We start from the raw sequence: 23654 nt of genomic DNA on the forward strand, positions 1-23654 counted from the left end.
CCCCCTTAATTAGTTAGATTACAAAATGTAAAGATTTAAGTGACTTTACCAATTTCCAGTTATCAATTATAATCATTTTCGAAACGATTCATTATACTTAAGGGTCCAGTTATAGTATCACAGTGGTGCCATACCACAACTGGATCCAGTTATTAAATTCAGTTTTGGTGACAACTATAAGCTGGATCCAATAGTTGAATCCAGCTGTGGTATGGTACTACTGTAGTACCATAGTTTTACCCCATACTTAATATGTTAAAAAAAATAAAATCGAGATTGTAATAAAAAACTTAACATATTTGACTAACAACTTATAAATGCATAACCTAAAAAATTGAAGAGGTTACTTATGATATATAACGGATGCGAGGTAATCTTACTCGCATCAAGAAATATAATCTACCCAAAATGAAAGCATAACAGCTCTCAATAATTATTACATTATTTTTTTTAAATTTCATTATTAATACAAAAAGCTCATAACTTTTTACCGATGAGTGACAAGTGAAAATGGTACACGTTATATACAAATTATAACCTAATAAGAAGTCATTGATCTGGTTGTAAAATACTATTTCCCATCAGCAGGAGAAACAAAATATTTGGCCTCGACGGGGCCACAATATGGAAACCATAAACTTGAGAAATCTACAACATAAAATTTGTAAAATTGAGAAGGCTGGCTAGTATAACGTTGAGGGCCAAATGAAGAAAATCATATAATTTAGTGGTCTGAAAGAAAATATGTAAAAATGAGGGGGCAATATGTAAGGTAGAATATCCATTGAGTTCTTTATTATTATTATTTTCAGCTTGGGGCGCCCCGACCGTACAATTTGGAGCAATGCTCAAGAGTGCTCCCCATTATGCTAAATTAAAACTTCATACAGACACCACCGATTGATAGTGACTCAGAAGATTATTTATGTATATAATATATATATATATATATAGAAACTAAATATCATGTTACTTGCAAAAGTATGTAACTGTCGTGCTATTAAGTCGTTAGGTTACAAAATGTAAAACAGTATAGTAGTACAGTTGAAAATGACAAATTTGTCACCGACATCTTTATTAAACTTCCCCAAAAAAAACCCCAAACTGGCAAATATTAAATCAGCTGACTCAGATCCATGTCAGCACCCACCAAACTTCCCGGTGTCGTAAATTTTCTTCAGACCAGACTCCAGAGAGAGTTATTTCAAATTCTCCGTCCAATAATAAATTTAAAAAAAAAAAACTTATTTCATAATTTTTTAAAGAAAATGGGGAAAATTATAAAGAAAAAATTCCCCAACAAATACACGTTAATATACACACAATTATGAGTCATCCGATGAAGATGACTATTACTTGATCAATGTTTATCTAGAAAGAATAAACGCCTCGGCTCTTATCCAACGGCCCACATTGAACTTTGCATTAAATCTCTCAACTAATGACTAAATCTTACATTACGTTGATAAATTATTTTAATTTCCACGCAGGGCCAGCATGTTGTTGTAAAAGGAAGGTACCCAGAACACCAAAGTCACTTTACCGTTTTAGCCTCAGATAAGTAATGGAAATTTTCTTATAAAACCCCCCATAGGCGACACCTCAATTCAAGCTTTGCCATTGGTATTATAGCAATCCAAAAAAAAAAAAAATATAGTAGCAGCAGCAAAACCAAAGGGCAAAAACAAGAAAAAAAAACAAGGCCATCAAACTTTTCTCCCATAGTCATATGGCCATTCGTTTCCAAGCACCAAAGCTTCTGAAAAACCTCCGTTACTTCACAAGAGCTCTTAACTCTGCTTCCACCACCTCAATCTCCGCCGTTTCGCCGTTGAATTTCGACGAAAAGCCTGAACCCACCATCGAGAAACCGGCCGCGAACCGTCTTGGCTCGTCGGTTCTTGATATTAATGATCACGAAAAGCTGTTTTCTCTGCTTTCGACAACTAAGCTTATCCGTGCAGCTGCGAACCTTCACCTGGCGGCTGTTGAGCCGCTGGTTGATTTCGGCGTCTGGGTTATGAATTCCAGGTTGATGGATATTGACTTGGCACGTGAAGTTGTGATGTGCACCGTTAGACACAGTTTTTATGAACATTTTTGTGCAGGTGAGAACGCTCCTGAGGCCACAGATTGCGTCAGGAGAGTTAATGACGCAGGTTTAAGAGGCATGCTTGTGTATGCTGTTGAGCATACTGATGATGTCTCTGAGTGTGAGCAGAATTTGCAGGGATTTCTCCAAACTGTTCAATCTGCCAAGTCTCTGCCTCCGGAATCTGTAAGTTTTTTTCTACTCTTTAATTCCTTCATCACATACGCATTAACTTTTTAAGATCTTTGTTTTTTAAACTAAAATCTTGAGATCTTTTACTAATACCGCCTCATTAATCATGTTCCTTTAGGAAAATAGTTATCTGTTTTATCTCCTTTCATCCTTTCTTTAATATAAATTAGAAAATAAATTTTAGCGGCTGAACAAACTGCCACGCTGAAAAAAAGAAACCAAACAAGGAACCAAAATGCAACTAGCTTAGTCTAGTGGCATTTTTCTTAAAAGTTTTGCATGCTTGCTGACGCTTGATGGTTGGTCCTACAACATAACAGCTGGGTTTGAATTTAATATTTAAAAAAAATTAATTTTCTCTTTAGAAAGATAGAGAAGCAATCACAATCCAACTTGAATATTCTCAAATAGGAAAAACAAAAATTGTTGTGAAAATTCAAAGAATCAAAGATTCCCCCCACGCGATTAGGAAAATGGGAAATTTCTTAGCACATCAAGTTTGAGTCATTTACACCGAGAGAGAGAGAGAGAGAGATTGAACCCGATACGTCTTTGTAACTCCTGTCCGCCCACCTCATAATTAATAAAAATAAAAGAAAAAGTCCAAACCTTGCAGTTATTGCAAGCTGTGAATTCGTTGTCATTTGGTGTCAATTGCATGCCACAAAACGACGTTCCTAATTTTTTTTTTTTTTTTTTTTTGTAACAGGCTAGTTTTGTGATAGCGAAGATCTCAGCAATTTGTCCCATGAGCTTACTCCAGAGAGTGAGCGATTTGCTTAGATGGCAACAAAGAGACCCTTCATTTAATCTCCCGTGGAAGCTCAACAACTTCCCTCTTTTCTCGGATTGCAGCCCCTTATATCACACGTTGCAAAAACCTGAACCGTTGACATTACAAGAAGAAAATGAGCTCCAATCAGCCCACCAAAGGCTACAAAAGTTGTGCCAAGAATGCTTAGAGGCCAATGTGCCACTAACAGTCGATGCAGAGGACACATTTGTGCAGCCTGCTATTGATTACTTGACATACAATGCAGCACTCTCGAACAACAAAGCCGGTAAGCCGATCGTGTACAACACAATTCAGGCTTACTTGAAGGATGCCAAGGAAAGATTGTTTCTTGCAACAGAAGCTGCTGAGAAAATGGGAGTGCCTATGGGGTTTAAGCTTGTCAGGGGAGCTTATATGTCTAGTGAAAGTAAACTAGCTGCGTCCTTGGGATTTGACTCTCCTATTCACAATAGCATTCAAGAGACTCATGCCTGTTACAACGATTGTGCTTCTTACATGCTGGAGAAGATTGCTGACGGCTCCGGTGCTGTTGTTCTTGCTACCCATAATGTGGAATCAGGTAAATACAAAATATTACTTAAGCACTTATTTTGATGTTAATGCTTGACGTGATAATGATGTGATGTTTGCTTGTGAATAGGGCAACTAGCCGCAGCAAAGGCGACTGATCTGGGGATCAAAGGGGACCAGAAGCTGGAATTTGCACAGCTTTACGGGATGGCGGAAGCTCTTTCTTATGGCTTAAGAAATGCAGGGTTTCAAGTTAGCAAGTACATGCCATTTGGGCCTGTGGACAAAATCATACCGTATTTGCTGAGGAGGGCAGAGGAGAATAGGGGATTCTTATCTGCTTCAAATCTCGATAGGCAACTCATGAGGTAAAATTGAGTTTGGAAAAGTGCTTACTTGAATTTTTTTCTTTAAAAAAAAAAAAAACCACTTTTAATTTGATGATTTTGAAAGCAGAATGTAACTTTTTTTTCCTTTTTTGTCGGCGGTGCGCAGGAAGGAGTTGATGAGGAGAGTAAATGCTGCAGTGATGTAAGGTGAAGATGATGGGATCTGACTTGAATTGTGTTGTATCAAGCATCATGGCTCATGATGATGCTAAAATAATGTACAAAAATAAAATTAGAAACATCTGTAATTTCGAATTTTCTCGTTTTAATGTACTGTTATTTCAAGAAATTCTACTTTGCTTTCTATCATGTTGCTTTTACTTCGAAAAAGGAGAATGTGGTGGAATGTGAATGGACTTCGTAAAAGGGGAATGTGGTGGAATGTGAATGAATTTAGAATGAGAATGAAATTTTAATATTTACTTGGCAAAATAAATGGGAATGAAAATTAATTTATCAAAAGAGTCATAATATAAAATAATGTAATTTTCATTAAATAGGTACATGTATAAATATTATTATAAAAATGATATTAGTTAAAAAACTAAAATTAATAATAATAATAATAAATGTTAATAATAATAATATTAATAAAAATAAAAATAACAATAATTAGTAATAACTAAAATAATTAAGTTAATGACATTTAATAATAATAATAATATTTAAAATAATAAAATTAATTGTGATTTGAATGAGGGTAATTCGAGAAATATGAAAAAATTATAGGGATACGAAAATCAGTTCAAGGAATGAGAATCTTCATTTCTAATTCCCATTGGAATGAGATTCTCATTCTTTATTCCCAAATTATATGGAACCCACACATTTTATTCCATTTCTCAAATTACATTTACACACCATTAATTCGCAATAGTACTCCAACAAGAACCAGCAGGGCATCAATTAATTCTATCAACATGTTATATTCTCTAATTCTTAATTTCTGGCTTGAAAACCATACTCAAATTGACACACATATTGTATGCCCATCAATTAAGCACGTGAACATTACGCTACACATATTAAAGATAATAACGCTATGTAATATGTACGCGATAGCGTTGCTTTATTATAAATTATCACGGTGATCCCACTGACAACCACATGTTATATGTATGCCACTTGTAGCAACACTACAAAAAATATATGAAATTACATCAATGTTTATGATAACAAATATAATGTTTATATATTTGTTAAACATGGTTTTGAAACAACGCTTTTAACAAAAATAATAAAGATATTATTATAGAGTCTTTTTATTTCATAATTTTCTCTATTTTCACAAAATTTTTAAAAATAAATAGGTATGACTTTCTAATTTTCTATACATAATTTGTTAAATAAACCATCATACATTTTTGAAACTTCTATCATATCTTTGATTTTAACCAAATATATATAATATATAATTATATCTTATTTTTTTCATAAACCATAATAGGCGAATAAAAGGTAATTTTAATTTATTTCTATTTTAATCATTATATAATAAAACAACACTTTTATAATAAAATTTAACAGATGCATTATTCGTAAATACAACAAAAAAATTATTAAATATCGAACTATTTTTTTATCAACAAATTATTTTTTTCTGCACAACATATACAAAAGTAACTTATTTTATCAACTAATGTAATTTTAAACGGGTAACTTTAATTTTTGAACTACCACAACAAGTGTTTGCTTTTGATGGCTGTGGTTAAAGTCCAAGAGGTGAATCAATTGTGTGAATTTAATATTCAAGATTCTGAGCGCAACTAATAAATAATTTTCAACGTACACGCCGTAGGAATCAGCTGCTGCCGAGCCGCAGAGCAGAAGACGCCAAAACAGTGGTACCAACCAAAAGTACCGCCACCACCACGGCATGTGACAGGCAAAAGGGGTCCCAATTTGATGTACAGTGCATTTATGTTTGTTTTTCCAATCTCCGAAAGAAAAGGGCTCCCACATTTATTAACGCTTATGTGCTGTCGCTGTGCTTTCATAATTTTCTTCTCTCTCCAAGAGGAAAGGCAGCGCATTCTGATGCCAGAATGATGTGGAAGCATCCAGATTTACTAATTAATTGGCCGAGTGGGGACCAAAAGACCAGTTTCGGTCGGTGAAGCCATGACTCAACATGAGGTGGAGGCGAAATCCCATTATAATAAAAATTTAATAAAACCGAGTACTTTTCGTAGCACCACTTTTAAAGATATCATATTTTTTTTGGTTTTGACTTTGACTCACATGGTTCAAATTTATCACGCAGCGAGCATCAAGAAATCTCGCACATTTTGCAGACATTAACACGAACACGATTGTTGATTCCGTCATATCTTATCTTATTATCACTTGAGGGGCGCGGGGGAATCTCTGGATCCCATTTGCCGAGATTCCAGTCCATCCCCGCTCAAGAAAAATGATATAATAATAAAAAAAGAATATATATAATAATTCGTGCGGAATGGATACAATGTCAACCAATTCCATCAGAGAGCTGGACCCTGGATGCCTGGAACAGGGATTCAACCACAACCGCTATTTGCACCTTTTTTTTTTTTTTTTTTGTTCTCCATGGGGACATGTGCAAAGAACTTCGTACGACTCGGGACGATAATTAATTTTTAATTAGTCGTTAATATTAGTTTATATGAACAAAGCTTACAATAATATTAGGGTAATTTTTAACTTGCCCCCAAATAAATTAATATTTTACAACCCGCACCCAAAAAAAATGATGTGTTGCACATCGCTCCCAATTTCATTAATTTTTCAGTTAAGCGGCTCCGTTTAACTTTTGATTGAATGACAAAAATGCTCCCTCTATACGAAAAAAAAAAAACAAAATTTTTAGCTCATTTAATTTTTTTTAAAAGGTTTTTATTTCAATTGCAATAAAGAGAATTCCCATTAAAATTAATTTAAGGAATGAACTTCCAATTTTACCCCTCCACCGTTAAACTTAATTGAAAAATTAACGAAATTAGGGGCACGGTGCAACACGTCATTTTTTTTTGGTGCACGGTGCAAAGTATCAATTTATTTGGGGTAGGTTAAAAATTTCCCATAATGTTATGTTGAGAGCTATGTATGTGGAACAAATATCGAAAAATAGAGGTGTGCAAATTTGGGTTCGGATCAATCCGATCGAATTTCAGGTTAATCGGGTTGAAAAAAATGTAAAACGAACTCAACCCAAACATGTGATTCGAACCAATTAGATTCAAATATATTCCTATTGGATAGAATCAAAGATTTATGTTTGTTTTGGTTTTGATTTTTTTGAATTTTTGAATCGGATCGAGTTGGCCAAAATTCAATCCGATTGGGTCAGAGCCTTCATTTGAATCCAATATGAACCCGAAATTTTTAGATCGAATCGGGTCAGATCGATTCGGGTCGGGTCATTTGCCCACCCCTACCGAAAAATATTGTAGACTTTTGCCACTTGCTGAGGATGGTTTGGTTGGACGGATAGAGGTGGCTGGCATACATTAAGCTTGAAGAATAGCCATTGTGTGTGTGTGCACACACAAACATGCTATCTTCATTATTTTTACCTATATTTTATACTTGCTTAGAACAATTGATAGCATAACTCGAAAATGTACGTCTAATTAGAGCTGATCTGTTCTTAAATTTTTTTAAAAATTTATACTTCCAGCATAGGGAGAGTCTAACCCCATTCCCTAATGCGGAGAGGGAAAAGTGAAACCTATATGACTATATCATAATTTTTTTTATAAGTTGAAAAAACAATTAATACAATATATACATAGTTAATTTTTATATCTAAGTTAATATAACAACTATTCTGTCATTTAATAACAGGTTTTACTGTATTAACATATCAATAATGAATAATAAAATTAATTAACAAATAGCACATGATAGCTGATTATAGGCGACATATTAATTGAATTACAAATTTTATATTCCAACTACTGTTATTGATTTGAAAATTGTCGCAACTCCCTCCGTACTTCTTTCTGCCAATCTCCAAACACGATATCAAATCTCAAGTGCTTGAATGAAATTCAACTTTTAATGAAGTACATATAGTATAATTTGCAAAAGCTCCCAAAAAAAAAATCCCAATATTATAAATAAATCAAAGATAAGCTGGCAAAAGTCGTGTGCTAATGGCCATAAATACAAAGTGGGAGTCCAAATCACAGCAAGTGGGTAGTGGTACCTTAAATCTTTTAACCAACCAGCATGAGATAATTTGATCGAATGCACGCTGAGTGCTGACAAAAAAAAGCGCAGCATTTTCCGGAAAATGACAATCATTGAAGAATCGGCCAACCATTTACAACTCATTTAATGAAAAAGAAAAAAGTAGAAAAATAGCTGTTTACCACTGATATTTTATCATCTTCTACTTCTTTGAAGGAGCTAGACTAGATAGATTCCAAAACTTCTGAAGCTGTTTCAGAATAGCAAAAATATATGAGTGTGTAACCCGGTGGGGGAGAAAAAGTGGGAAACAACAGAACAAGATTATAATGACAAACGACTTTTAAATTGATGTGACAACATTTTTTTTGATAGCAATTATCAACATTGGTTTATGAGTAGAAATTACCCAATAATTGAAACTTCTATAATACTACCAACGAAAGTGAAAGCAAAAAGGATGTGAAATAGTTCAATTAGATGGTGCCGTGCCGGTGGTTATACTTCTTTCGTCACATGAAACAATGTCGCCATCATAAATTATTATATGAATGGAAAAGAAAACAAGAAGATGGAAGAAACAATGTCGCTAGATCCTTTGATTAATACTAATATTGAGTCATTGGTGTTATTAGGTCTTGCGTGTTCATCCTTATTTCAATTAATTAAATACATATTAGTTTCTTTTTTTTTCTTTCTTAGTAGAATATATATATCCATCTTCATTTCACTACTTATCAATTTGATTCACTTTGAGGTTATGACTTGACTTTAATTCTATATTGAATCCTAAACTTATCCAATATTCATTAGATTTAATACTAATATTGAGTAACTGCTACGAGTTTAAGCTTCTTAGTCATTTTAAACTGAAAATTCTTTATCATATGTATCTAAAATTTTCTAGTATTGTATTTTAGTCCAAATTAAGGTTTAGTCCTTGCCTTCTCCAAAGATTTAGACGTGGATCGTCAGCTAAATAAAATTACTTGAAACCACTTGGTGAAGCCTTAAAAGCTTGTGAAATGTATCAAACTGAATCAAACAAGGCAAATGATTTTCAACAAAAACCAAAAAACAAAATAACCAGAAAAAAAAAATGGCTAAGTGTCTGTTCAGATTGCAGGTGCATTGACTTTTTTGATCTAGAACTGTAATGGAATGAGATCATTAGTTGTCAAATATGAGTGGGTGAATAGTTTGTAAGCATTAATTGGTAAGTATTCTCGCTCGCCGCCTTCCAAAATGGAAGAGAATCGAACGGATATACTAAATACAATCATTCATACTCAAAATGTAAAACTTCAAGTTCGGTGTACTTTTGCCAGTTCGTCATTTTGCAACCTTCAGACGAGACTCGAGAGCCTCTCAATTACCCAATAAGGTCTATTCGCATAGTTATTTTGGGCTCCCTGTGGTGAACTATGTAGAATGAAACCAAATTCATTTTTGGGCCGGCTTGCACAGAGTGGTAGACCAACAACACCCCAAAAGATATATTGGCATGAAATGATGGCTTGCTTCCATTATTTGTATTTTATGATCATTAACTGAAGAGACTAAATAAGGATAACTAAAGTATTAAATCTGATAATCTTACTGAATTCAATTGGTATATCACTTTTGAGCAAAAAGATTATAAACAGAAACAAAATTTCTTATACATTCAGATCTGTGAAAAACCTTAAGAATTGTGTGTCAATGATTGTGGGGGGAAAAAAAGGAGGAAGAAGAAGCACACATCAGCTTAGAGTTTGATAGCCCATGGGCCCTTGCAAACCATCTTGTTTTGTGTCATTTCTTCCCATGAGAGATGGCATCCATGGGAAGAGCTTTCCAAGCTCTTTGCTTATTGTATTCGGCCGCTGCTGTCTATCATTGATTCCAAACTTTGCTCTTTCTATAGCTTCCATTATATTTTCCCTTGTCACAGTTTCACTGCCTGCAACATTCAAAAGATATTATGTTACATTTAGTAGGTCACAGTTTTAATCTTCATTAGGAATTTCAGTAAAAAGATTGTTGTGTTTTACAAAACAATTGTAATAGAAAAGAATGGAAAGACAACTCTATGGAAACTACATGAAGAAAATTGTCACAAAAGGATGGTCATATTTGTTCCGGAAGATTAAAGACTACCATGTGCAGGAGATATTAAATGCAATTTGTAGGTAGAAATAGAGCAGGTAGCAATTTGAACATACTATATACTTCAAACTCACCTCCACGAGCAGCAAGCAAAGCAGCTTCATTAACAATATTTGCTAGATCAGCACCCACAAAGCCAGGGGTCAGAGAAGCAACTAGATCGCAGATAAGCTGTGTATCTTCTTCTAGAGGAATTCCTCTCAAATGTACAGCCAAGATCTTTCTTCTTCCTTCCTCATCAGGTTCTCCTACAAGCACTTTTCTAGAGAAGCGACCAGGGCGACATAGGGCTGGATCCAATGCTTCTGGCCTGTTAGTTGCTGCAATAACAACCACTTTTGCATCTGACTCAAATCCATCCATTTCTGTCAGCAACTGAAAGGCAGAAAATAATTTTTTTTAGATTAAAGGACATTGCTATTGAGACCATGAGGAAACATAAAATTCAGAATCATGCATAAGTAGATCAAATTTCTACGGAATTAGGTATGACAAAATATTTAATCTAAAACCAGATAACCTCTAGATTAAAAGGTTTCCTAAGAAAGAAGCAAGGCTTAAGAAGTAAATGGTGGAGTTAGATTTAACTGAGTAAGTTTTGCAATGACTCAACATTATCTAATAATTGATTACTATTTTCTGGATTACGAAGCATACTTGTAATGTGAAAAGTGACTTGTCAAAATTCAATCAAAATCAGTTAAATTAATGCAATATGTAAGAAATCGAATTAGATAACCTGATTTAGTGTTTGATCACGTTCATCATTGAAACTTCTACCACGCTTTCCTCCAACTGCGTCAAGTTCATCAATGAATATTATTGCTGGTGCACATTTTCGTGCTGCACTAAAGAGGTCTCTAATGCGAGCTGCCCCTCTTCCAACAAATAACTCCACAAATTCACTGGCAGAAACAGTAAAAAACGGCACTCCTGCTTCACCGGCCACTGCACGGGCAAGCAATGTTTTCCCAGTTCCAGGGGGACCCACAAGCAATACACCTCGAGGTAATTTTGCTCCTAATTTTTTGTAGTTTATAGCTCCTTGAAGACATGAAACTATCTATAAACAAGAGTATGTCAATACACAGAAATGGAAGAAAATTACTTGGTTAATCATGATAGAGTAAGTGAACATGGGCTAAAACCTAAATGAGATCCTAAGATACTTTCAAGCAATATAAACAAAGGACACAAACTTATATTATTTGATGCAGTTTTGAAGGATTAGATGCATACCTCCATGAGCTCAACCTTAGCAGCATCAACACCCTCCACATCATCAAAGCCAACCATCTGTTTGTTAGGCCGGCGCTTTTTGGCTGGGCTATTAGCAGCAGAAAGCTGACGATAAAGAAGCCACATTAAAGGAGACAAGGGAATCCACAAAGATATCACGGTTATTAAAATATTTCTCATCGATGCCAATGGAGATTGAGGAGCTGAGCTATATGTTATTCCCTTTTCCCTCATCAAACTAAGAAGAAATTTCTCATCATGATCTATTTTCCTGGTGGAAAATTGCCACTCTGGAATAGAAGACTGACTCCTTGAGAATTTCTTCCATACATTCACTGCCTGACCTGTTCTTGCACCACTGTTTTTGGCAACTGTATTGGCTACATCCTGAACTGGTTGATTTACTTCTACATTCTCAACTGGCTCACTTACTACAGGTGATTTTTCTTCTGCAATCTGAGTATCAGGGCCCTGCAAATTCGTGTTATAATATATACGACGAGACCCTTCCTCAAGTAAAACTTTTGTAACAGAGCCACTCTGAAGGCTTGTTATCAAGTCCGAGTATGGAACAACCTTTGTCGATGGTGATGCTGTCAATTTCAGGAATAAATAGCACATCCCCAATACAAAGGATATCAAAGTGGACAAAGTCACCCTCCTTATATTCTTCCTCAAGAACATCACAACATCATTCAACACTGACCTCAACGAAACCCTCTTCAATCTCAGTGCTAATAACCGCAACCGTGGACGCAATCTTAATGAAGACCGCCTTCTCAACTTCCCATTACCTCTTTTCCCCAAATGGGTTTCTTTATCCCCACTGTTTCCACTCATTACCGGCCTAATTTCACTACTACAAGACGCCCCATTTCGAGACTTACAACAAACACTAAAGCTCAACAAGGGAGCTCCAACTATTCCACCATTGAGAAACCTCCTAAACCTATTGTTACAACCTAACAAGCATTGTGAACTTTTGCAACAATTATAAAATCCCACTGAAGGAAAGCAAAATGAAGTATGACTACTGTAAGAATATCTCCGCAAAGACTTGATTTTTCCACTATAAACACCTAAGTTATGCTGAGTTGCCAAGAACCCACTATTGCAAACAACAGAAAAAGAACTCATCTTTCTTATTTAACAATAGCTATGAACTGTGTGCGTATATACATCAACAACATTCAAGAACAGCCATTAGTGATTAGTGATTGAAATGTCGAAGGCCGTGAAGGAGCTCTGAAAATGATTTTTTTTTTTTTTTTGGTTGAAAGGACAACGATGGTATTACCTGCTTTGCTGTCAGCTGATGATTATGAACATGGAAACTATAAGAAGTTGAGTTGAGTTTCAGTTTAGTCGCGGGTGAAGGGAAGAAACAAGATAAGTTTGACACAATCGATACGCAGCGTAGAGGTTTCCACGTGGCAAGTTATCACTGGGTAGTAGGTTGGGTGCACCGTAGCACAAGAGCAAATAATTGAGAGTTTCATTTCACGTGCATTATCAATGACCGTTGATTTTATATTTAAGAATTGCAAATATTACTAAACTTGTAATTACGCTTGAATTATTTCTATTCCTTAAGCTTTGCAACATGAAATGATCAAAGTACAATTTGACTCAAATATATATATATATATATATATATATTTTACCTACTCAAGTATTTATTTTAATCGCTTGTTGCTTAACTTCAAAACAACCAAAATATTCGCCACAATACAAGTAATTTTGCTATCAAAGTTATCATGTAATTATGATTATCAAATTCATAATTTTAGTTCAATTTTTAAAAAATATTTAGAAAATATATTACTCAATTCCGTGTTAGTTTTAGAGAGGGTTTTGTTTGGGGTTAAGAAATGCTCTGACAGCTCTGTAATCCGTTACTAATTTCTTTTAGCTGCTACCTAAAAAATATATTTACCCCAAAAAAACAAATAATAAAAAACGGCATGTGTGTGTGTATTAAAGTCGCACAAATTATGACTTTAGTCCATATATATAAATAAATATATATATAAAGTTCTTTTTTTTAAAAAAAATATTTTCGAGAAAATGTTTTGTCAATTTCAACAACCGGTCAGTGCAGATGAATTGATCTGATCATGCACTTTTCGTATATGAATGTGCTTAGCTCTCCTATTGGTTTGGAGTTATTCAAATATTACCATTCTTAGATTCATTTTTGCTTAAAATAATAAAAACTAATAAGAAAATATAGATATTTTGATCAATAGAAGAGAGACCCATCGTTCATTTGCTCATAACTCCAAAATCCCAGGTTCGTTTTCTTGTTTATCTGGCGAATTTTTTTTTTTTTTTTTTTTTGCACATGGATTATTGATTTAATCTGATTTTATTCATTTTCCAATTCACAATAATCTCAATTGAATTAAGGAACGACCCATTTGTTATTGATGCAACAAAATTGGTGGTTTTTTTTTTTTCTTTCTTCTTTTTTCCTTTTTCTCACTTGCACTTTTCAGTTTCATGGTGTTCCTCTTGCTTTACTTTCTTCAATATTTGATGTTTTAGGTTTTTCCTTATATGTTAGATTTTTTTTAAGCTAAATTTGTCATTTGTAAAGAGCGTTTTGTTTGTGCTCCAATGCTGAGGTTGCCTCGGAAGAAGTTGCTCAAGGGATGAAAATTTTTGGTTGTGTTGTCATGTCATAGCATAATTTCAGCACCTTTCATTTCGGATATTGGCATCTGGTGTTGTTTTCTGTTTCCTGCATTTGCTCCAAACGATTATTTTGTTGTAATTCTATAGTGTCACTGCATTTTAATTTCCGTTGGCTGATGAAATGAGTTGTTACTGATCTGCTTGTTTGATTGTCTGCATTGGATGTGTTCACCATTCCAACTAAGTCGTATGCTTAAGAGTGTTTGCGAATGTTTTGATTGTGGTCGTTGCGTAATTTCACAGACAATATCATGATTTCATTTCTTTCCTTTCAGATATTGATTGTGTATGTGATCAAACTTTGGTTAGTGGGTCAATATGTTAAGTAAACAGAAGTTACATTGTTTGCCTTTTGGGATGCTATAGCTTGTTGATGAGTGGAATGGAAAAGAGAAGAATAGATGACTGCGAACCTGGGCCGGTTCCTTCACCAAGACCAGTGGACAGATTTGGTTTTGTAAAGCAGGAACATGGTAGTCCTCATGAAGGTGTAATCAAGAGCAGGTCAGCCATTCAATTTGAAAGGTATACTTCCTCCTTAGTAATAAGTTCAGAATTTGTTCTTGGTTGGGATGATCTTGAATTGACTGCAATCTTTGTTTCTTCACTGCTGATAATATAATATTGATGATTTGTGATGAATATCAAATTTTTTTCAGGGAGGAAAGAAGGGTTCGAAAATGGAGAAAGATGATTGGGGTTGGAGGAAGTGATTGGAAGCATTATGTTAGAAGAAAACCTCATGTGGTTAAAAGGCGTATAAGGAAAGGTATTCCTGATTGTTTAAGGGGTCTGGTTTGGCAGTTGATCTCTGGAAGTCGAGATCTTTTGCTCATGAACCCTGGAGTTTATGAGGTACTGCTTTTCTTTTTTTATCTTGATATTGCCTTCAAGACTGTCCTTACTTTTCATTAGATGATTTATTAATTCGTATCTGCTATAGCATTTGCTTTCCTTATCTTTATATGTTTATGAATAATGTTCAACTTCTAGTGAAGGAATACTGATGCCTTACTCTCAGCTTCTCAAACAACTTATCATTTTTTTTATCATTGAGTGCTTTCTTTTTCCTTATTTTTATTCTTTCCATCTGTCCTTTTCATTTATATCATGTTGGATAGTTGAATGGATTTCATTGAGCATCTTTAATATCAACTTGGTTTTTCTCCTAGAAAATGCTTAGGTTTGTTCTTGATGGATGTATAGCTGCCTGAAACCTTGGCCGGCTAAGTTGTTGTGCTATTAAGAACTATTCTGCTTTTTGTTCGTAGACCTAGTGAATATTAACCATAGTTTTCATATTCCTTTGTACTCTTACATGTGCATTCGCATAGATTCTAATCAATATTTGGTTGATGGAAATTGTTTTTCTTGCAGCAACTGTTAATATATGAGACATCAACTTCAGAACTAGATATAATTCGGGATATTTCTCGTACCTTCCCTTCTCATGTTTTCTTCCAGCAGAGACATGGACCTGGTCAAAGATCCCTTTACAATGTTTTGAAGGCTTATTCCGTCTATGACAGAGATGTTGGTTATGTTCAGGTTGAACTTTTATATATTTAAGGATTCATGTATCTGCTTTGTTTCAGATATTGATTTTGGTAATGTTGGTAATGCAGGGAATGGGTTTTCTAGCTGGTCTTTTGCTGCTCTACATGAGTGAAGAGGATGCATTTTGGTTAATGGTTGCATTACTGAAAGGGGCTGTCCACGCTCCAATGGAAGGATTGTATCAGGTAATTCTTTGTTTTTGAGAAATTCTTGAAATAATTTTAAGGGTTTGAATCAACTGAAAGCACTTGTTACATGTTTAGATGAAACAAGACTTTATAGTCATTGTTTATTCATTGTTCAGATTTTGATTACTGAGGTACTTTAAAGTTTCTTATTAAGATCTGCACCTTGCTGTCACCCTTGCTGCATTAGAAAGTAGTGCAAGAGGAGAATCCTTGAAGGTCCTGAGCTTACTCTGTAAAGCATTCACTGTCTAATGCATTATAGGTCTCCCTTCAGCATGTGTAGGCGGTTTCTTGTTTCCATGATGTGGGTGGTACTTTGAGTTCATCAAGGTCTAGATCTGTGATCTTGTTACTCTGTCCTGGTTGTACTGAATTTTATTTCTATATGGAGTTTCTCTCTCCCTCCCTCACTCTCTCTCCCCTCTCTCTGTTTTTTTTTTTTTTTCACCTCTGTTTCCTTCATTTTTGACATTGAGAACCACCTGTAGAGGAACTGCTGCTGGTGATTGACCCATCTATGCTTTATGATTATTTCATAGCAGCATCTGTTGTTTTATATCTCAGATGAAGTGATATCTCATATCTGTTTTCTGAGAGCTGTTGTTTTTTGTGCTCATGAAATAGGTAGGACTACCTCTTGTACAGCAGTACTTGTTTCAGTTTGACCACTTAGTGAAGGAGCAATTGCCAAAGCTTGGAGAGCATTTTACTAAAGAAATGATAAATCCTAGCATGTATGCAAGTCAGTGGTTCATAACTGTTTTCTCATACTCTTTCCCATTCCATTTGGCTCTTCGAATATGGGATGTCTTTCTCTTTGAGGTCGGTGAATGATTTTTTCAGTTTCTTTCTTTCGAAGCTTCTGTCTGTTGGTCCACAAGTTGGAATTAATGTATATATATAATCATCTTTTAACAGGGTGTTAAGATTGTTTTTAAAGTTGGCTTAGCCCTGTTGACATATTGCCATGATGACTTGGTGAGTATCTCAGGACCTAAACTCTACTTGAGATTGGAATTACAGTATATTTTGCTTACACATGGTATTTAAATCATTTTCAGATTAAGTTACCGTTTGAGAAGCTCATACATGCTTTGCGCAACTTCCCTGAGGATGCAATGGACCCGGATAAGCTATTACCTGTGGCTTACTCAATCAAGGTTCTCTCTCTTGCTCTCTTCCCATTTCCTCCTTGTATCTATGCCAATGCTGATGTGCAGAAACATCTCATTTAATTGCTATACATGCATTACATCTTTTTTATCGTGTTGTGAACTTTGATCATAAGGAAAGGGTGGATACAAAATTATAAGATTTTTTGATACTTGTAATATTTTCCATTTTGACAAAAAATATGAATTTGGGAATTTTCTGGTTGCTGACGGACATAAATAATATATATTCAGATTTTTAGTATGTTCATTTCTAGGAATGTAAAGATATTATGTCCTTTGAATTCATGTTCAGAAGCTATGTTTGTTCCTGTTAAAAGTATTCATTCTCATGACATTTGCACCGCAACCTTAAGAATCTTTGGTATTGTTTGTCTGGCCATTGTTTCTGTCTGAATTTCTCACGGAAGGTAACTGGTTGAAGCAGCAATTTGGGGTGAAAAAAACTACCATTTGCTTTTCCATTTTTTGGTGACTGGTAAATTAGGCTGCTTTTATTTTTCTCTTTTGGGTTGTGTTGGGTGATCCTTAATCTAAATAGTTCGTAGAGCTTTAGCGCATGGGAAAGGAGTCATACTGTTTGAAGAGCGGCTTCTAGCCTATGTAACTTTCCAATGCATGACTGTTTATTAGTAGTTCATGTTAAATTATGTGTTGGTCTGAAATCAATGTACTGGTTGATTGTTAGGTATCCAAGCGATTGGAGGAACTGAAGAGCCTTTACGAAAAGCAGAACAAAAAGGTTGTTCAATCTGCAGAAACTAATGGTAAGGTGAAACAGCAAGACATGCAGGAGGATTGAGGAAGCTAAGATGACTGATCAATTTTAAACACCAATTCTTTTCATTCTTTTGTCTAGGTGGCTGCAATAATGCTTGAAGAAATGTGAGTCTAATGACTGACTTGAGCCAGGGACTGAATGAAAATAGGTCCTTGGTTGATGGAATGCTTTAAAATGTCAATGAAATTATAGATGTCTGTACAGAGATTTTTCAATCCTAATTTTTGGTAGTTGTCAGAAATTTCTTGATTAGGTCAAGGACTGATTTGAGAATTTCGGTCTAGGTTAGTAATTCTTGATTAGGTAGAGAATTTTCAACCAAAATTTCTTCTGATATTATAGGCATTTCTGCTCAATCTTGATTTAGGATTTCAAGTTTCAAGCTTTGTAAGTGTTCTTTTGTAAAGTCACTTTTATTTCGGATTGATTAATCAAATAAAATCACTTAAAGAAAGGTTGTAGTGGCGGTTTGTTTCTTTATTTGTCCAAAATGATGGTGGGCAAACAGGGCAACAAGTTTTATGCCAAACAGCTCATGAGATTCTATTATCGACAAGACGTAGCTCTCAAAAGATAACTTTAGGGGGGTACCTGTGTACATTGCTTGTTTAATATGAATGTTTTTTTTTATGCCTAATTATGCCTACTTAATACTACTAAAATACTCGATTACAAAACCAGTCAACTTTGTGACAGCAGCATCTTAAAAGGCTTCCAATAGTAGAACTTTAGGGTAAGAAGAACATCATAAACATAAAATCCAATACCTGTATGTAACATTGCCAGGGAGCATTTTTCTTTATATATATAAACTTACAAATTCACTTGTATCTATCAGAAACATATAATATGACTAACTTTGATTGGCACAATAATATATAATGTGATTAATCTTGATTTGACCAGCATAAGGAAATAATAAGTGACTACCCAATATAGTAATAAACGAATAATTCTAGAGATTTCAATGTTTAATCTGGAATGACATGATGTTTATTTATATAATAATATAATGAAATAATAAATAATTTTATATTTATTATTTTTATAAATAAGTGACAATGTTAAAAGTTGAAACAAAATCCACAAAACTTTGAAAGGGCAACAAGGCCATTTTGTACCTTGGAATAGGTTCTTAAAGGGGTCACCTTAGTCAGTAGGACCACTTAGGTGCTGTGGGCCCCGCTTACTGACCAAAACAATACAAAAAGATAGGAAAAGACAAGAAGACACAGCGAACATAGTGGTGTCGTTATGTGATAGGTCTACTCAAATCTGCAGGGGGCATCCCAATCTTATCATCTATTGCCCAAATTACGTGTGCCAGGTTTCCTTCCAAAAATAAGTGACCTCATACTTGGCAACAAACTATTGGCTATAATTGCGCCAAAGCGAAGATGCTTGTATTCTTATTATTGTTATATCGTAATTTTTTTCCTATTTTAAATTAATATTCTCCACGTGCTTTTTGACGGCTAGTCTAAAAGGAAAATATGTTTTCATTTTGATAAGGAAAATATGTTTTATTGACTTGTATCCCAATCACGCCGACATCCACTTCAATTACCGTCATCGTTACTTATGGAATCTTTTTATTTTATTTTCTGCACATTAACCTTGTTAATTAAGCACTTTAATGCCGAATTTGAATAGTAATTATCCATCATTCACATTATTAAAATAAAATACGATCATAATAAAAAATTAATAAAAATAAGATCTTATCTTCAAAAACTTCTGTTCAAAGAATCATAACGATAATTGTTAAGAATTTATTAATCTTTAAGAGCTCCGATATCTTTTTTTCGTTTTAAGTTTATATAGAGTTTGTAATGCAATTTTTTTCCTAAAAAAAGAAAAAAGGAGTTTGTAATGCAATTAAAAAAATAAAAAAATAAAAAAAATTGCGATGATATACCGAAAATACCCCTCATTGAAACCTCTGAAGAGTCGGGCTAAAGAAAGGGCAGCCGCGCAAAATTAAAAACACACGAATCCCACTCAATTGGTCCACAAATTCTTGGAGGGCACATGAGTCATTACGCGGTGCAAAAGCTTGCCATAATTAGCGGCTAGCAATCGATGTCTTCGAGGAAATTCAGGTGCGGCGGATAACAAATGTGAAGAGAGGGTAATACCGTAATTATATGTAAAGGCCGTGGCATTCTCAAAGAGCTAATAGTATATAAAGAGCTCTCGCTAGTTCGTTCATGCGATAACGAAACGGACGGAAGGAGATCGAAATTCGTTTTGTGAAACAGAGTGAAAAATCAACCCTTCTTTAATCCTCAAGGAATTTTATTATTTTCTTGGTCTCTGAATCGAGGGTTTTGCTTCTTGGTTTAGTGGGTTTGTTTTCGTTATATTATCTGTACGTATATCGATTCCCCTTATCGTTTGATCTTTATTTTATCGTATTGTTTATTAGTTTATCGTTCTATGAATCTCTGTATGTCGTGTTGGTTGGGATTTGATGAAGAACTTTTTAATGATGAATCCGATTGCGCTTGATGTTTTTGGAGAAATAAAGATGGGATTTTTATCAGATTTTTTGCTACAAAATTCTCTCTTTATCAGATGTGGTTTTTTCTTTTCTTGTTTTCTTTCTTTATAGATCCTTACTTGTTTGGTCTGGTATTTTAAGATAAGATTATTTTGATTGTGGTATTGATTCTGGTGAACATCGTTTCAATACCTTGTATGAAGATAATTGTTTATTGAATATTAAGTTCCTGCTTAAAGAACTTGTCTTTAAGCTTCTGTTAGAGATTTCTTATTCTCCTTTTAGTTAATTACACAAGAAATTGTTATTTTCTTTGATTGGTGCTATTGTTTTCATTGCTTTGCTGTTTGGTTTGTTATTATACATATGCTTGCATATATGCAAATGCTTTTATGTAGTTTTTTATTTAAAAAAAAAAAGAAGGAAAATATATTCTTTTTAAGTTCTTTGGTTACATCAAGTTGTTTTGCCTGTGATTGGACATGGGTATCAGATTCAGATCTGTTATTCTGATAAGGGTGCTGATGTCTGGTAGTATTGTTCTTGCAGGAGCAAGGCTGAATGATCTAATGGAGTCAAAAGGTGGTAAGAAGAAGTCTAGCAGTAGTTCCTTATTCTACGAAGCTCCTCTTGGTTACAGCATTGAAGACGTTCGACCTCACGGTGGCATAAAGAAGTTCAGATCAGCTGCATACTCAAACGTGAGTTTCATTTCGTAATAAAATTTTATTCCTTCTGTATGTTATAACATGAATGCCTTTTTGACATTAATTATTTCTTTTGTTTATGCAGTGCGTCCGCAAACCATCCTGAGATCGTCCAATTTGTCCCATACCCCCCCAAAAAAAAGCTCACTACTACTGCAATTTTAATTTTTTTTAGTTTTAGCCGTCTTAATACTGCAATTTACTTGGCCTATTTCTTTTTCGACTTCCCTCGTTCTCTCGTTCTGCCCTCTTTGCTCTTTGCAATTGTCATTTGTTTTCTGTAAGGCAAGATGGCCTTGCCAGTCTCTGCAATTGGATTTGAAGGTTATGAAAAGAGGCTTGAAGTTTCCTTTTTTGAGCCTGGTGTCTTTGCTGATCCTGGAGGTAGGGGCCTCCGCTCTCTGTCAAAACATCAATTGGATGAAATACTGAAACCTGCGGAATGCACAATTGTTTCTTCGTTGTCAAATGAACATCTTGATTCATATGTCCTCTCAGAATCAAGCCTCTTTGTGTACCCTTACAAAGTTATTATCAAAACTTGTGGGACTACCAAGCTGCTTCTTTCAATCCCTGCCATCCTCAAGTTAGCTGAGTCCCTCTCGTTGTCTGTTCGATCTGTGAGATACACTCGTGGAAGCTTCATATTTGCTGGGGCTCAGCCATTTCCACACCGTAGCTTCTCTGAGGAAGTAGCTGTCCTTGATGGACACTTTGGCAAGTTTGGTATGGACAGCACAGCTTTTGTCATGGGTAGTCCTGACAACACAAAGAGATGGCATGTTTACTCTGCCTCTGCTGAAGCAGGAAGCCATGTAAACCCAGTTTACACTCTAGAGATGTGCATGACTGGTTTGGACAGAAAGAGGGCATCTGTCTTCTACAAAACTAATGAAAGCTCAGCCGCTATGATGACCGAGGACTCTGGCATCAGAAAGATTCTTCCAAAATCTGAGATTTGTGATTTTGAGTTTGACCCTTGTGGTTACTCCATGAATAGTATTGAAGGGGATGCAGTATCTACTATCCACGTCACACCTGAAGATGGTTTCAGTTATGCAAGTTTTGAGGCTGTGGGTTATGATTTTGAGGTTGTGAAGTTGACTCCCTTGCTTGAGAGGGTGCTTGCTTGCTTCAAACCCGCTGAGTTTTCTGTTGCTCTGCATTCTGACATTGTTGGCGATGAACATGGAGACACCTTCATGCTGGACTTGAAGGGATATTCCTGTGGAGAAAAGATATATGAAGAGCTCGGTAATAATGGTTCGCTGATCTACTACAGCTTTTCGAGGGCTGATTGCTCCACATCTCCTAGGTCAATCTTGAAATGCTGTTGGAGCGAGGACGAGAAGGACGAGGAAGTTGAAGGGAAATAGTGTCCCGGATATAATATCGTGTTTGTTTTTTTCATTTTAATCCTTCGCTTATATAATAAAATGTGGTGGGGTTATGTAATGGTAGGGCTTGAGCAGCCTTTACCTTTCCGTTTTGCTGCATTTTTCCTGTTATTGTGAACAAGGTCTTATGTTTTTGGATTTCTGTTATGTTGGATTTCCGGAGATGTAGATGTTAAACCAGTATCTTCTTTTATAATAAGAGTCATATTATTATATCATAAATTTGTCTGTCTTTACCATGTCAATTCAAGAGTTACTATCATCATGAGTTGAGCTTGTTCTAACTTATTTACACCTTGCAATCCTTTTTCATGTGTTTTGGAGTCCACAACTTGTGTGTTTCTATTATTTTCTCCATATACGATGCGGTGGCGATGTCAATCCGTTTTCCAGTCTTTTGGTGTCCATAACTTGTGTTTTTCTGTTATTTTCTCCATAAATGACGTGTGGTGGCGATGTCCTTATTTAAGTCTTACATAATAATTGCCTTCTTTGGAGAGGAAATAATGAAAATCTCAAACAGTAACAATAGAAGTCTAGTGTCGTGTCGTGTTGCGCAATTCAGGTTTACAACGTGGTAAAGGCACGCGTGCACAACAGCCATTTGGATTTTGGACAGCAGCAGAAGGATATGAAGCTGCCAAACTTGACCACATAAATAAAGGGCAAAACTGAGCAAAAAAGACACCACATGTTTTGCGTCGGAAGAAAATTGTGGCCAGCATGCGTTGGATTTTCTAAAGCTGTTATTCTACCTTTACTCGCTCAAAAAAAGACTGGGTGGGTGGGGTGGCCCGTTCAAGACCCATCTAAGAAGAATAAATGCAGCAATTCTGCAAATGCATTAAAAATTTTCTGGATGGTCAATTCATAGTTGCTGCATCTTTACAAGATGAAATAATAAAAAAGAAAGAAAAATATTAGTAAAATAACTCAGAAAAAAATAAAATTTAAGCCCACTTTGTTGGTCAAAACTGGAAACCGATGCTAAGAGAAGAGAGTTTGCTAGAGGAGGCTTCTTTTGTTTTAAGCAGGTAGCGATAGCCGATAGGGTGCCTCTCTCGTAGATTGAGAGACATTTACTGTATGGGTAGCCTTTGTTTTGCCTGTCTA

At 35.1% G+C, this 23654-nt stretch overlaps 4 protein-coding genes across 6 annotated transcripts; 3 read left to right on the forward strand and 1 right to left on the reverse strand.

Annotated features, from left to right (window-relative positions):
- The first annotated feature begins 1593 nt into the window (after positions 1-1593).
- Positions 1594-4288, forward strand: LOC102606965 (proline dehydrogenase 2, mitochondrial). Its single transcript, XM_006482264.4, has 4 exons — positions 1594-2278; positions 2994-3639; positions 3721-3958; positions 4086-4288. The coding sequence occupies exons 1-4, from the start codon at positions 1730-1732 to the stop codon at positions 4123-4125; spliced, it is 1473 nt and encodes a 490-aa protein (XP_006482327.1). The 5' UTR covers positions 1594-1729; the 3' UTR covers positions 4126-4288.
- Positions 4289-9731: 5443 nt separating this feature from the next.
- LOC102607258 (probable inactive ATP-dependent zinc metalloprotease FTSHI 3, chloroplastic) lies at positions 9732-12913 on the reverse strand. The gene is made up of 4 exons (XM_006482265.4): positions 11540-12913; positions 11040-11363; positions 10375-10675; positions 9732-10094 (listed from the first exon to the last, which is right to left on the reverse strand). Exons 1-4 carry the CDS (start codon positions 12674-12676, stop codon positions 9895-9897), a joined length of 1962 nt encoding a protein of 653 aa, XP_006482328.1. The 5' UTR covers positions 12677-12913; the 3' UTR covers positions 9732-9894.
- Positions 12914-13616: 703 nt separating this feature from the next.
- Positions 13617-18388, forward strand: LOC102607554 (uncharacterized). 3 transcript variants are annotated; one of them, XM_006482269.4, is made up of 10 exons: positions 13617-13832; positions 14512-14761; positions 14896-15091; positions 15614-15784; positions 15862-15978; positions 16606-16803; positions 16900-16959; positions 17043-17141; positions 17842-17920; positions 18013-18388. In XM_006482269.4, exons 2-10 carry the CDS (start codon positions 14610-14612, stop codon positions 18030-18032), a joined length of 1092 nt encoding a protein of 363 aa, XP_006482332.1. In that variant the 5' UTR covers positions 13617-13832; positions 14512-14609; the 3' UTR covers positions 18033-18388. The 3 variants fall into 3 exon arrangements, with proteins under 3 accessions (XP_006482332.1, XP_006482331.1, XP_006482329.1); XM_006482268.4 differs by having other exon boundaries at positions 13618-13832; positions 14603-14761; positions 17842-18388; XM_006482266.4 differs by having other exon boundaries at positions 13619-13832; positions 17842-18388.
- A 2847-nt stretch (positions 18389-21235) lies between these two features.
- LOC102608436 (S-adenosylmethionine decarboxylase proenzyme) lies at positions 21236-22763 on the forward strand. Its single transcript, XM_015531523.3, has one exon. The coding sequence runs from the start codon at positions 21435-21437 to the stop codon at positions 22518-22520; it is 1086 nt and encodes a 361-aa protein (XP_015387009.2). The 5' UTR covers positions 21236-21434; the 3' UTR covers positions 22521-22763.
- The last annotated feature ends 891 nt before the right edge of the window (positions 22764-23654 follow it).

This window comes from Citrus sinensis, chromosome 6 (genome assembly GCF_022201045.2).
Source record: "Citrus sinensis cultivar Valencia sweet orange chromosome 6, DVS_A1.0, whole genome shotgun sequence".
NCBI lineage: Eukaryota > Viridiplantae > Streptophyta > Magnoliopsida > Sapindales > Rutaceae > Citrus > Citrus sinensis.

Coding starts and splice junctions, on each gene's coding strand:
- LOC102606965 (XM_006482264.4), top strand. CDS start 1,730: ATGGCCATTCGTTTCCAAGCACCAAAGCTTCTGAAAAACCTCCGTTAC. Junction 3,640..3,720: donor TACCCATAATGTGGAATCAG/GTAAATACAAAA, acceptor GCTTGTGAATAG/GGCAACTAGCCGCAGCAAAG. Junction 3,959..4,085: donor CTCGATAGGCAACTCATGAG/GTAAAATTGAGT, acceptor GGCGGTGCGCAG/GAAGGAGTTGATGAGGAGAG.
- LOC102608436 (XM_015531523.3), top strand. CDS start 21,435: ATGGCCTTGCCAGTCTCTGCAATTGGATTTGAAGGTTATGAAAAGAGG.
- LOC102607554 (XM_006482268.4), top strand. CDS start 14,610: ATGAGTGGAATGGAAAAGAGAAGAATAGATGACTGCGAACCTGGGCCG. Junction 16,804..16,899: donor GGGATGTCTTTCTCTTTGAG/GTCGGTGAATGA, acceptor ATCTTTTAACAG/GGTGTTAAGATTGTTTTTAA. Junction 17,142..17,841: donor CTGTGGCTTACTCAATCAAG/GTTCTCTCTCTT, acceptor GTTGATTGTTAG/GTATCCAAGCGATTGGAGGA.
- LOC102607258 (XM_006482265.4), bottom strand. CDS start 12,676: ATGAGTTCTTTTTCTGTTGTTTGCAATAGTGGGTTCTTGGCAACTCAG. Junction 10,676..11,039: donor GTGATCAAACACTAAATCAG/GTTATCTAATTC, acceptor TCTGCCTTTCAG/TTGCTGACAGAAATGGATGG. Junction 10,095..10,374: donor TTTGCTTGCTGCTCGTGGAG/GTGAGTTTGAAG, acceptor TGAATGTTGCAG/GCAGTGAAACTGTGACAAGG.